The sequence below is a fragment of the Phaenicophaeus curvirostris genome, chromosome 7, assembly GCF_032191515.1.
Source record: "Phaenicophaeus curvirostris isolate KB17595 chromosome 7, BPBGC_Pcur_1.0, whole genome shotgun sequence".
Taxonomy (NCBI): domain Eukaryota; kingdom Metazoa; phylum Chordata; class Aves; order Cuculiformes; family Cuculidae; genus Phaenicophaeus; species Phaenicophaeus curvirostris.
The window spans coordinates 31,075,065-31,089,203 of NC_091398.1; the positions used below are offsets into that span (position 1 = coordinate 31,075,065).

The 14,139-nt window shown below is 40.8% G+C and overlaps 1 protein-coding gene across 2 annotated transcripts; it reads right to left on the bottom strand.

Annotated features, from left to right (window-relative positions):
• Window positions 1–1,528: 1,528 nt before the first annotated feature.
• On the bottom strand, window positions 1,529–12,180 carry CCDC14 (coiled-coil domain containing 14). Of its 2 annotated transcripts, none has more exons than XM_069861452.1 (13): window positions 12,148–12,180; window positions 11,042–11,100; window positions 10,548–10,623; window positions 9,809–9,881; window positions 9,574–9,714; window positions 8,325–8,564; window positions 8,140–8,234; window positions 6,616–7,189; window positions 5,966–6,107; window positions 5,144–5,223; window positions 4,487–4,702; window positions 4,273–4,405; window positions 1,529–2,943 (listed from the first exon to the last, which is right to left on the bottom strand). In XM_069861452.1, exons 1-13 carry the CDS (start codon window positions 12,178–12,180, stop codon window positions 1,962–1,964), a joined length of 2,844 nt encoding a protein of 947 aa, XP_069717553.1. In that variant the 3' UTR covers window positions 1,529–1,961. The 2 variants fall into 2 exon arrangements, with proteins under 2 accessions (XP_069717553.1, XP_069717551.1); XM_069861450.1 differs by having other exon boundaries at window positions 4,487–4,705.
• Between the last annotated feature and the right edge of the window lie 1,959 nt (window positions 12,181–14,139).

Here is a 14,139-nt window from a genome sequence, read left to right on the forward strand (position 1 = left end):
TAGCATCAGACTGTTGTGTTTATCGACTGGTACCAGACTCTTTTACTTCAGATAAAGTCAGGCATCTATAACAAAACAGAATGCTAGAAAAGAACAGAACTTTGATGGTTCTTTTCATGATCTCACCTGGACTTTCCACTTCATCAACTTTCTTCAAGTACAATGCTCAAAACCTAAACTTGAGTTTTGCCAGTGATGAGTGAAAAAGGATTACTTCAAGCATTTTAGAGGATCTACCGTATTCTGCAAATCCCATGTGATGGCTGCACTTTTCTTTTTGAACAGCATGACCACGAACAGGCTGGATCAATGGACTGAGACCAACAGTATAAGATTCTATAAGGCCAGGTGCTGAGTCCTGCACTTGGGACAAAATCAACCCACGCAGGGTTACAGGTCTGGGGAAGAGTGGCTGCAAAGCTGCCTCACAGAAGAGCTGGGGGTGTTGGTTGACAGCCAACACAATATGAGCCAGCAGTGTGCCCAGGTAGCCAAGACAGCCAATAGCATCTTGGCTTGTATCAGAAACAGTGTGGCCAGCAGGACCAATGAAGTGATTGTATCCCTCTACTTGGCATTGGTGAGGCCACACCTTGAATCCTATGTTCAGTTTTGGGCCCATCACTACAAGAAGGAGTTAAAGACCTGGAGTGTGTCCAGAGAAGGGCAAAGCTGGTGAAGGGGCTGGAGAACAAGTGGTATGAGTGGCTGAGGGAACTGCGGTTGTTTAGCCTGGAGAAGAGGAGGCTGAGGGGAGACCTTATTGCTCTCTACAACTACCTGAAAGGAGGTTGTAGCAAGGTGGGTGTTGGCCTCTTCTCCCAAGTGACAGGACAAGGGGGAATGGCCTCAAGTTGTGCCAGGGGAGGTTCAGATTAGATATCAGGAAAAATTTCTTCACCAAAAGGGTTATCTGGCACTGGAATGAGCTTCCCAGGGAGGTGGCTGAGACAGCATCCCTGGAGCTATTTATAAGACAAGTAGATTAAGTGCTCAGGGATATGGTTTAGTAGTGGACAGGTAGGGTTGGACCTGAGCTCAAAGGTCTTTTCCAACCAAGTGATTCTATCATCCTATGATTTTATGACTCATCAATTATAACTCTCAGTGTTCCTGCAGAGCTGCTTGGTGGCTTGCTCTTCCCCAGCTTCTGCCTGTGGAAGCTCTTGCCCACGTACAATACCTGCGACTGTTTTTTGGGGAACAAATAAACCTGGTAAACAAGGCTGTTCAATGTAGCCTCCTGCACCATTAGAAAATAACCCACCATTTAAAGAGATTGACCTAGTTAAGGAAGAACACTTTTTAAGTTCAAGGCAGCTCCATTTTCACCAGTTAAATTCCTACTTCTTGATTAAACTCAACTTAGATTAGTAAGCAATGCAGCTGGATAAGATGTCCTGCCTGTTTATTTGATATTGATGCTAGTGTTTGCACACCTTCATGGTGAACCAGAGCAAGGAACTAATTTCCTTAGTTATGATCATGTATTTCAAGAAAAGAAGTATGCATCCAATTCTATAAAAAATTATAATGAAATAAAAATTTCCCTTTATTATATCTGTAACTGACTTCAAACGCACCCCTCTCAATGTCCTTCTCAATGCACACAAAAAACCCCATGCAAACACACTTTATGATTTAATAGAAAAACTGTATAACAGCACACCTGTTTCTTGAACAGCTATCGAGTGCTGTTCTTAATTACACAATTAAAAAGTATAAACCTAAGTCATAATTTTAAAAAAGGTATTTATGCCAGTTATTTCAAGTTGAACATAGCCAATGAAGCAGCATCATACCTTAATGAGGAACAAATCCCATTCACATTTAAACAGCTAGGAATTGGTCATTTCATTCCAAAAAAATACAAACATTTATATCAGTACCATACTTAAATAAATATACTTCAGAAGACCTTAAGAATCCAAACAAGTGCACCCTGTTTTATTTCCTTGTACTCATTGTTTAATGCTATTTTGCAGAGTTCTTTGTAACCTAGCTATGTCGGCATCCACGGCTGCTAAGGTCTTCCTAAAGTCTTCTTCATCTCGAGAAGTAAATGTTGAGAAAGAGGTTGCACTCCATTCAGACCTCCCTGATATATCATCAAATGAAACAGAATTAAAATCAGCTATTCCACTGCCTTTTCTCTCAGAAATCTCTTCCTCAAACAGCACTGGTACAGGACGACGTGTACCAGGCTGAGGCTGGTCTGGTTGATCTGTGAAGTCTTCTGCAGCTCCACTGGGAGGGTGTTTTGGCCTTATGTGGAATTTCTCTCCTTCTAGCCTCACTTCATCTCCTGTAACTTTGAGTGTGTCTTCCATAGCCTTTTTCATACTGTACCCAGCACTTAATTTATCCAGAATAGTTGGATCCTTGGCAACCTCACATCCATTCTGCTGCACAGAGTTTGAGAGCTCACAGTGATAGTCTAACATTTTACAAGCCCTTCTACTTTGGGTTGGCATAACAGTAGTTTCAGGGACTGGCTGCTGTTTTTTAGAGGCACTGCAAGTCAATGGAATATAAACAGTCTCATTCAGCTTGTTTTGGTCATCTATTAAAGTTCCAGAATCACTAATTGTTTCTGCATCTTGCTTCAGCGAGGTTAGTAGCATTCTTGGAGCTGATGTTTCTTCTTCTGAGAATGTACTGTTTATTTTACCTCCTTCAGCACCAAACTTCTCATAGGCTAGATTTTGCATTTCTAATTCTCCACTTTTATTTGAGAATTTAGGTTCTGTATCTGTCAAAACAGGATCCATTTCTAATTTTTTAAGGTAACTCATTACCGAAGTACTCCCAGGAAATGGATCAGGTTGCATCTGCTTTTCATGGTCTTCCAAAAGAGACTTGGAGAGACCTTTTTGGAGTTTGGGTTTAAAGTTGTCTGCTGTGAGGTCAGACAGAAGCTTGGCCATACTGCCCTGTAAGTTTCTGTTAAGATAAATAAGATAAAATAAGTAGACTTAAAAATAGTCAAGAAATAATAGTTAATAAATTTATATAACACCAAGACATTACATTTATCAGACTGCAGAAAAGTTACAATTCTCTTTCTACATGTTGTCATACAACGTGGTATTAAAGTGAACCAGTTCTAAGTTCCTTGAATTTCTCTCTTCAGCTCAGCTCAGTGTGCCTAAAAAGTAACTAAAATAGCACAACCCAATGAAGTCTGAGATTGTTGATTTACCTGCTTTGAGTACTACAAAATGAAATAAATTGATGTCAAGATGCTGTTGTTACACAGCATTTAGAAAGTTATCAAAAACAGTAAGAAATTTTTCTGAGTTATTCTTCTCATTGCATCTAAATAAAAATAATAACAAAATAACAATTCTTCTCATTTTCTTTTTGTCTATCAAATGAAATGAATGCTTAAATAGGTAAGTATACGGCCTATAGAGATTCACATGTAACAACATGTCATTATGCTACCATCTGGTGGTCAGTAGAGTAGAAGTGTGTAATGTGTCTAAACTTCCACTAAAGAACCTGAAGTATTGATTAAAAATATTCTCCCATTCCAATCAGTACCAACGATAAACAAGACAGACAACAGGTTTAACTTCCTGTGCACATTATGTCAAAACAAATTGTATGTACGTATGCAGAATGCTGTTCGTCTCCCAGCTTGCCACTATATTAATCGTAAAAGACTGATGAAATAAATTCACAGTAATAATTCCCAAAATTATGAGTAACAGCACCTTCATTCAGTGATCCAAGAACTCCCACCTTTACCTATATTAATGCCTGGGCATAATCTACTTCAAATGTATATACAATCAAAGAAAGTGGCTGCTCATTCCCACGGGAAGAGCTTGCTGTGTGTCCTGAAGACAGATCTCCCTGTGAGTTCTTTTAAGAACAGACCAATTTCTGAACTAGCGTAAAGAAAGAAAGAAAATAATAATCTCTCTTTAATTCAAGTTAAGAGTTAGTTTCCAAATGCTACAGCGTCAAGGGAAATGTCAGTAGGTTTTTGGGTTCATGTATTTCCCATGGAGATCCTTACCAGCAGCTCTGCTCTTAAGAGTTAAAACTTCGCAGAAGTTATGGCCTGTAACTTTTTACTCTATAACACAAGTCAAGTCATGGAGCATTACAACTCTGTTTTAACAAAATTATAGCACCATTATAGCAAAAGTAACTACTAAGAAAAGTTTTAGCTACTATCAAGATACTGAGATTACAATAATCCCAAGGTGGAGGGAATAAAAGCAATGTCAAGAAGGAAAACAATAGCTTAGCCAGTAGTACCTGGTTAGTTCACGCAGTCTGTTAACTTCTGCATCACGCTGACGTAACGTTATGGCCAAAATCTTATTTTCTTTCTCTGAAGCTTCCAGCTTAAACTGAAGGCTCTTCACCTTTGCTAGCGCCTCATCCACTTCTAAAATGTCAAGAAGAAATTACCTAATTACTTCTTTTAAGTTTTAAAACACATAATAAAAAATAAATTAAAACCACTTACCAATTCTGAGCCTGGTAGAATGAATGTCATAATGCTGTTTGTTTTCAAGCAATTCTTCTTTTTTATCATGAATATCTTTTGCCAGACGTTTATTTTCTTCTTTCTGATTTCCTATTATTTTAAGTAGTTCTTCATTTTTAGCCTGCAGCGATTCAAGGCCCTTCACTGATTCTTTCAACTGACTTTGAAGCATCACATTCAAGGACTGCAAAGAAACTACTAACAAAAGCAAAACATAGGAAGTTTAAGTGTTTTGTGTGGTACAGTTTGAATTTCTAAATCAAACTACTCAAATAATCTTGGTTAGATGAGTTTTGCTTACAGATAGAAAGGGTTTTGGAGGCAGCAAGATATAACTCAAGCTTTCTTCTTAATGATCTATTGTCATCTTCATTTTAAGATGCACATATGGAAAAATAACCTGCTTGGCAGCTGAAGTGCTGAGTCTCACTATGTGGACTCTAAACAGGCATAACAATCCATGCAAATGTAGTTGCATAATTAGACCCCCAACACTTAGTTCAGCTGTCACTAATAGTCACAATACATGCTGTTATTTTTTTACTGATATAGATAAATCTTTATATGTCTGTATCTGTTTAAATGAAGCTTTAACAAAATTCTCCTAACAAGTATCATTTTCTATTAGTACTTCACATTCATAGTTGCAGCTCTGTCCAGATGTCTTCTCACTTCTTTCTTGCTCCTCGAGTTGCTGGTTTAATATTGTTAGTCTCCTAAATGCAAATTGTGAAAAAGCACAAATTCAGAAACTTAAGAATAAGTTCAAAACTACCGCATTTTAAAACAGTGTAGTAAGAATGGTTGGACTTGATGATCCGGTGGGTCTCTTCCAACCTGGTTATTCCATGATTCTATGAGAATTAAATGCCACAGAATGTTTCAGAAATTTAAAAAAGCTTTAATAGTGACTTTTTCTTACATTCCTAAATTTCTTCAGCACAAGTTCTGGTAAATACTTCAGACCAAAGAATCACAGAATCACAGAACAACCAGGTTGGAAGAGACCCACCGGATCATCGAGTCCAACCGTTCCCATCAAACACTAAGAGAAAGATAAAGTCCTACAGTTATGTACCTGAGAGCTTCCCTGAAAGGAGAGACATTCTTGCATTTGAAAATACACTACAAAAATATTATAAGCAGACCAACAACCTTGATACTGCTGTTTTCAGAAACAATGATACATTGATTCCACCAAGACTAAGGCCTAATCATTATGTAACTGGTGATACTAAAACAGTATCAACTGAAGTCTTGCTACATCTTATTTATTTATTTTTAAACTATATAGCCTTACCAACACACTTTCTACTATATAAATACTGCACAGACAAAAATGAAAATACCATAATATTTACACCATAATAATGCTAAAATATGCAATTTAGAACAGTCCAGTTGAAGATGCTTTAGGTGCATTTGCAGTAAATGCAGAATCATTGATGAGTTACTAACCTACGCAGCTGGATATTTTCACTTCTGAGAGGCTGCAAAGCTAGTGCTATTTCAGCTTGTAGATTCGTACTTTCCACTACAGCTGGGAGCAATGATACACAATCTTCTATTTCACTCATCAACCTTAACATTTCTGAATCATCTGCAAGAGGTGAGGGGAAAAAAAAAGACCATGTAAACATAAACCTGTAATAGGACAGTAATATTTTATATGCCATTAAATAATCTACAGAGTGATGTAATAGTATCTACTTTTTTTTTCCAAGAAAACTTAAATATTTTAACTGTACTTATTTATTTAAAATTTTTAAGCTTGGCTATGAAAACTATGCTTTAGGTTCTTGATAAATCATAACCGATCATCTGTCTTGGTGGGATTGCTGTTGCAACCTGTCTACACTGCTCCTTTTCTCAGGGGAAAGAGTATTCGAAATGAACAAGCTTTATCCTGCTAGGATAATGCTAAAATACTCCTAAGAATAATTTAACACATATCCAGAGTGAAACATGAAGATACATAGTGTGGAAAACCACTCTAAGATGTCACGTATCATCTGACATCTTCCAGAAGCTGAAGTGCTCGCTCATTTAATGCAGTTATTCTCTTATTTGTACATAATCATTGTACTGTGTAATGAAAACGTCCTCACCTTGATCCGTTATCAGTGCTCTGAGCTCTCCCAGAAGATATTTTACAGTCTTAACTTTATGGGCTGTTTCTTCTGGGCATTCTTTTCTAGATTTTAGAACTTTCTTTACAAAACTTGTCTTACAGCTTCTATCTCTCACTGGGGATGTGTCAAGTACCTTCAACCCATCTTCTTCACTGAACACGTCCTCACTGTGTTCTTCGGAAGCATCCTCTTCTTTGTTACTTGAAGCATTATGTTTTGCTGGACTATGCTGGTGCTTCTGTTCAGCCTTGCCATTCACCACATCATGTGACTGTAACAGGGCCAGGTGAGATTGTATGCATCTTATCAAATCTGCTTCTTTTATCTGTTGCTCGATGTGTGGAGTCATCTCTCTGCCAGAAGATGATGGGATGAATGCAGGCACTGCAGAGTTACATGATGCACCTGATGCTATACAGGGGATCACACTAGGAAAAGCAGCAGCAGATTGTACTTGCACAGCAGTAGTAGGAGCGGCAGGAACTGCCGGGCAAAGCACAGGACCTCTCATCTCTGGCACACATTCACCGCTACCATCTAAAGGAACATTCTGCATAAAGAACATTCATAATAGACAAAAAATAACAAGGAGTTTTAAAAAAATGAAAAAAAAAGAACAACAAAACCCCATTGTTTGCCTCAACGTAGTATTAATCATTCTTCGCGAATTATAAAAGCAATTGCAAGTCATTCATTACATAATTTTCCAGTATATTAAGGAGTAATTACAATGTAAATCAGGTTTAGATTACCTTTATCTTAAATGTTACTGGCAGCATTAAACCATGGTACTTTTTCAGCTGTTCTTACAGAAAAAAACCCAACTCAGCAGTGTTTTGGTTTTTGCTTTATGATTCCTTGAATCAAACCAGAACAAGAATAATATTGAAAACAACACTGTAAGTAGATTTATTTCTTAAAAGTCAAGGACAGCACTAGCTATACACGGACTGCCTACAAACGGAAGGTAAGACTACAGTCTTAGAATTTCAAGGTGACTTAACCACATTTCCCAAGGTGGCAGTTGCTAAGTACTCACTATAAGCTCTATTGTACACCCTGAAGTATACAAGTATTCTAAAGTGTGTCTCTAAGATAATACACAGTGCCTGAAGAAATAATTAACTTGATAATTCGCAAGGAAAAGCTACAGGAGATATGATTTCTTTTATCAGGAGTTACTTAATGATCCTAATGTGTATTGCTAAGAATGTAATGTTCAACAGTAATGAATAATTTCCTTTACCTTCCATTCACCTTGCAGAAACAAGCAGCCAGTTGAATTTCATTTTTTGTGGTGATTTATAAAATGTTTTTTAAATAGCAGTCTTTTCTCTCATTATTTATTCTGTTTATCACTATAGGTTGAAATATATAAATTTTATTCTTTAAGGAAAACTATAACATAAACCCAAGAAAAACTCACACTTAATAAAGTTTAAAAATTAGTGCTACCTATTTACAGATACATTTATTTAATAGTCTGAATCAAACACTTACTGAACGAGTAGATAAGGGTTTAGCTGACCGCTGCAGGGACACAGCTGGTGTGGAGGTAGGTAATTGGTAATTACAAGCTGTAACATTTTGACATCCTAAAAGAAAGCAACACAGATAGATCAGGACAATTTTGAGCCAAACTCATGCAGTAAAATCGCAGGATCTCTGTTAATAGTTCCACTAACCATGATTTGAGGTAGGACAAGAAGTTACAGCAGGTATTTCATTAGTCTTCCATGGCGGTTGGCCAGTTATGAGAGACATCTGAGTTTGCACATGCTCACACAGTTTCTGATGCATCACAGGAGAGTGCTGACTGCAAGGCACATGGGTTGGTTTAACCATTCGATTCTGTTCTGCACTGGAAAGCTCTTTCTCAGTAGAAAGTAAGGAAGACGAGGCAAGTTTTCTGTTTGATATTGGCACTGTTGAGAAAAGAATAAAAAAAACAGGTAACGATGTCTGTCTTCTTGATCTACAGAAATGCATGGTATTGTCAGGCAGACTCTGACAGGTTCCTTTGAAGAAGAAAACCAAAAGACTCTGCAGTCTAATATTGCAGTTAGATTTTTACTCACAAGCAACTTAATCCATCATTTTTTTTTCTTCCAGACAGAGCAACATAACCCAACAGACAGACTGCTGTCCTTGAAAGAAGCAGAAAGATTTACTCCTACAGAAGACTAGTTCTAAAATGCAATTCTTAAATCTCCCTCAGCTGCTTCCTAAACTTTTGGACCATTTGGAATAATCCATACCAAAGCACTCTCCAAATCTTATTTTCTTATGTTGCTTATAACTAGAACTCTGTATTTTTAAAGTGCTGGAAAGACAGCAGTTATGTGCTCACCTTCTACAATTCACAAAACAGGCATTCTGCTACACACCTTGTGTACTGGCCCCACCTACCGACTTGATTAGAAATCACACAAAAGAAACAGGGTGGAGAGAGGGAGAAACACTAAGAAGTGAAATATTTCAGCTGAGAGCAACTCAGCCTACAGCAATCCATCTGTCTTTCCATTCAAGTGCTCTGGCCACTAAACTATTTGAGTTAACATTTATTGCAACACTTTCCTGTTTCCAGAAACCGATCTTTGAGAAAAGCCTGTCTGCACACCTAACTCCAGGACAGTTTATAGGGATGTATCCCAAACAAAGACAAAGCACTGCAAAGCTTCCCTGTCCAAGAGACATGGGGCGTAGATATTATCAGCCTCCTCCACACTTTCTACCAGGTAAACTCGATGATGTTTCCATTTCTAAAGCACTCAATTTTCCTCCTTGTAAATTACGCTCAAATATTTGTAAATTTTAGTAACGGCTTAGTAAACATTTCAGGTTTCTAAAAGGCAATGAGTAATGCCTACATCCTTTGGCAGACGCAGCCCTGGATCAACCTAAAGGAAAACAAGCTCAAGAAAGCCCACTTACCAATTTCTTTTCGGACATGGGCAGGAGTAACGGGTTTTTTCAACTCTTTCTTCTTGGAAGTATTTCCTTTAGTTAGCAAAGGCTTGGAAGTAATTTTAACAGAAGTGGTTTTCCCAGGTTGTTTACGGGCAGTTTCCCTTCCTAATAGTAGTCAAAACAAAAACTTGTCAACAAAACATGTAAGAACAGTCTTATAAAAACTAAAAATCTAACTTAAAATTTCATTAGGTACAACCTGTAGCTTCATTCTGTAAAATATTCTTCAGTAAAGCTGCACAACGGTCAAGTCCACTATGAATAGTATCAACCTGCACAAAGAATACTACAATCAGAAAATAAGTATCACTGTTCTCTGTCAGTAAGCCAAGACACTATTTTAGAGAGGAGTGCTCCCTACTATGTCACCTGAAAAAGAACAACTGGCAACCAGCAAAACCATGTGAATTTCCATGTATTATTTTGCAATGATGTCAGAGTTTGCAAACATGCAAATATTTCAAAAACCTAAATTACATCGTTGCATGTGTGTGACTTTCATTCTTATTTTCACTTTCAGCGATACTCTTATCTACAGCCTGTTTCTATGTTGGGGATGACTGACTGAGCACTACACAGAAAACAATGCTGCATCACTGACTCCATACAACTCGCTCTTTTTGGCACAAAACCTAACCAGTATGGCTATACTTCTATCAAGGCCAGCTCTAGTCCATAAAGAGCATAGTTGTGCTTGCAAAATATGTCCTTTGCCTTAATGAGACTTGTCAGAGGCATACTCACTGCATAGAGCAGCAGCTAACTTACACATGGATGCACAATGCAATATAGACACTCTTGCTGTCTTTGGAGGAGCTGCTTCTAGTCCAGATACAGTAGTATCTAAATTAACCTGGGTTTCCTCTATTATTTAAGGTAGTCCAATTTCCTTTTCTTTAGACAACAGAGAAGACTGTATTAAGAAATCAGTTAACTACCTGATCATCAGAGTCAGTGGAATAGAAAGAGTGTCCAGACTCCAACTCAGAATGACGTCCTTTTCTTAAGCCAAACCTGAAAGAGTCACATTATCTGTTTATACTAACTCATTGGTGTGCTGCAAAGTAAAAATTTAAAGTAAATTAATTTCAACAAGAAATAATCTTCCTCTTTCTGAAAACTTTGCATTGCTGCAACAAACATATTTAGCACAAACAGCTCAACAGTCTTACATACAACCATTAACCATAAAAATTCAATCTTTTATACTTAAAACACAGAAACAGTCAAACCTGTATTTCTACAGGAAAAATTTCTATTGAGTTTGTGTCTGTCTATTCATGTGCTTAGAACCTGCCCATATTGCCTGTCAGCTAGAATAGTTTTCTGACACATATAAAGAATTTTTGGCCAGTTTGAGGTATGACAAGTACAATACTCCCAAACATACGTACACTCAGTCTTAAGACAATATTCATGATTAAAGCCTTACTGTTTTCTTCCATTTGTCAATTTAGCTGCTCCTCCTGTTAGCCTTCCAGAAGACAATACCTGTTGATCATAGAAATATACCTTGATTTTGATGAAGCACTTTCACACGGTTGGAAACCACTATTACCTGCCAATTCCTTCCCTAAGGCAGACCAATTCATTTGGTTGGAATCAGTGATCTTGGAGGTCTTTTTCAGCCTAGTGATTCTATGACTTACAGCTCTCAAACCAAAGACAAGGCGCCCTGCCTGAATCTAGCAAGTTTCATTGCACAAAATGTTGCCTGTACAACATGAAGGTTTATGAATTCTCACAAGATCCCACAGATCATAGAATGGCTTGGTTTGGAAGGGACCTTAAAGATCATCCAGTTCCATTCCCCCAGCCATGGGTAGGGACACCTTCCACTGGATCAGGTTGATCAGACCCATCCAACCTGGCCTTTGACACCTCCAGGGATGGGGCAGCCACACCTCCCCTGGGCAACCTGGGCCAGGGCCTCACCACCCTCATGGTGAAGAATTTCCTCCTTATGTCTAATCTAAATCTTCCCCTCTCCAACATATACAGCGAGATACAGGAATTCCCTTAGCAACAGGGCCAGGGGCTGACACACAGAGACACAGACAGGCACACACAGTCACTGAGGGAGGGACATGCAGACACCGAGGGAGGGATAGAAACACAGACAGACAGACACGGAGACACAGACAGGCACTGAGGGAGGGACACGCAGACACCGAGGGACACGCAGACATGGAGGGATTGACAGAAACACAGATAGACAGGCATGGAGACAGAGACACACAGACAGACATGCAGACAGGCAGACATGCAGACACACACACAGAGACAGACAGACACAGAGACAGACACACACACAGACACACGCACACACAGATACACATACATAGACACGCACACACACACGCACACAGACACACACACACAGAGACACACAGAGAGAGACACACAGACACACACACAGAGACAGAGAGACACAGAGACATGCGCGCACACACAGACGCCTCCCAGGCAGACACCTCATTCTACCAACCCCCGCCTGCCCTCCGTCCGGGTCCCTCCAGCCCCGGCCCCGGCCCGCACCCTGCCCGGCCGCGGCGCGCCCCGCCTCGCCATGTCCGTGCGGCGACCGCGAGGGGGCGGGGCCAACGGCCACGGCGCCCCGCCCCCCGCCCCGCCCAATCCCCGGCGGCCCCGCTGCCGCGCGGCGCGACCGTTGGGGGCGGGGCTAAGGCGGCCCGGAGCGCCCCGCGCGGCGGCGCGGGAAACGGGGGGCGGGGCTGGGGGAGGGCGCGCGGCCGGGCGGCGGGAGGTCTGATCGCCCCTCGCTCTCTGCTCCCTGCGGCTTCCTCCTCAGCGCTCTCGCTTCCCCGGCTCTCCTCGCTCCCCAGCTCTCCTTCTTCTCTCACCTAGCTCACTGCTCCCCAGTTTTCTTCCTTCTTGATCCCCAGCCCCCCTTCTCCCCGGCTCCCTAGGTCCACACCCCCAGCTCCTTGCTTACCCAGCTCCCCAGTTTCCTGCCTTCTTGCTCCCCCACGATTCCGTTTTCCTGCCTTGCTCTCCCAGCTCCCCCAGGTTCCTGCCTCCTTGCTCCCCAGTTTCCCGCCTCCTTGCTCCCCCAGCTCCCCAGTTTCCCGCCTCCTTGCTCCCCCCAGCTCCCCAGTTTCCAGCCTCCTTGCTCTCCGGTTTCCAGCCTCCTTGCTCCCTGGTTTCCCACCTCCTTGCTCCCCCAGCGCCCCAGTTTCCCACCTCCTTGTTCCCCCCCAGCTCCCCAGTTTCCCGCCTCCTTGCTCCCCCAGCTCCCCAGTTTCCCACCTCCTTGCTCCCCCAGCTCCCCAGTTTCCCACCTCCTTGCTCCCTCAGCTCCCCATTTTCCTGCCTCCTTGCTCCCCCCAGCTCCCCAGTTTCCAGCCTCCTTGCTCCCCGGTTTCCCACCTCCTTGCTCCCCAAGCTCCCCAGTTTCCTACCTCTTTGCTCCCCCAGCTCCCAAGTTTCCAGCCTCCTTGCTCCCCAGCTGCCCTACTCGCCCCTTCTCCTGCCTCTCAGCTTAATAATAAAAGAATCCCCTCTATCCCCTCTTATAGCTGGTGCTGCGCTGCCACTGCTGCTTCAGGGAGCCCTCGGGAACCACAGGTGCTGTGGGGAGCAGCTGGGGCTCTGGGCACAAACAGCTTTTTGCATGCACAGAGTGCTACATGCATAGAATTTCTTTAGACACGATGTGCACAGAAAGTTAAACCTCTTGTCTGACATGTTGATAGTTGATACTGATTGGAATGGCAGAATATTTTTAATCAACACTTCAGATTCGTTGGTTTAGACGCTTCACACGCTTTACTGACTGCCAGATGGTAGTATGACATCTTTTTAAGTGAGGACTGTGTAGGCTATATAAGTCTTCATTTCGTTTGATGGACAAAGAGGAAATGAGAATTGTTACTTTTTATTATTTTTTTATTTAGATGCAATGGGAAGAATAATTCAGAAAAAAAATTCTCACTGATTTGCATAACTTTCTACGTGCTTTATAACAATATTGTCATGACATCAATTTATTTAATTTTATAGTACTCAAAGTAGGTAAATCAACAATAATCTCAAGCTTCATTGGGCTATGCTACTTTAGTTACTTTTTAGGCACATTGTGCGGAGCTGAAGAGAGAAATTCAAGAAACTTGGAATTGTTTCACATTTATACCACATTGTATGACCACGTGTAGAAAGAGAATTGTAACTTTGTCCGAGTCTGATAAATGTAAGGTGTTACATAATTTTTTAAGCTATTTTTAAATCTACTTAATTGATCTTATTTATCTTAACAGAAGCTTGCAGGGCAGTGTGGCCAAGCTTCTGTCTGACTTCACAGTAGACAAAATTAGACCCAAACTCAAAAAAGGTCTCTCAAAGTCAAAGGGAGCTGTTCATGTTTTGAATACAGGCTAAAACTGTTGGTTCTTTGTTCTCCATAATAGATTCCAGCTAGTGTTGATCTTCCCTGGCGGTCCTTGAAAATGCCTGTTTACAGGGATGATGGAATCATAGAAACAGAATGGTTTGGGTTGGAAGGGACCTTAA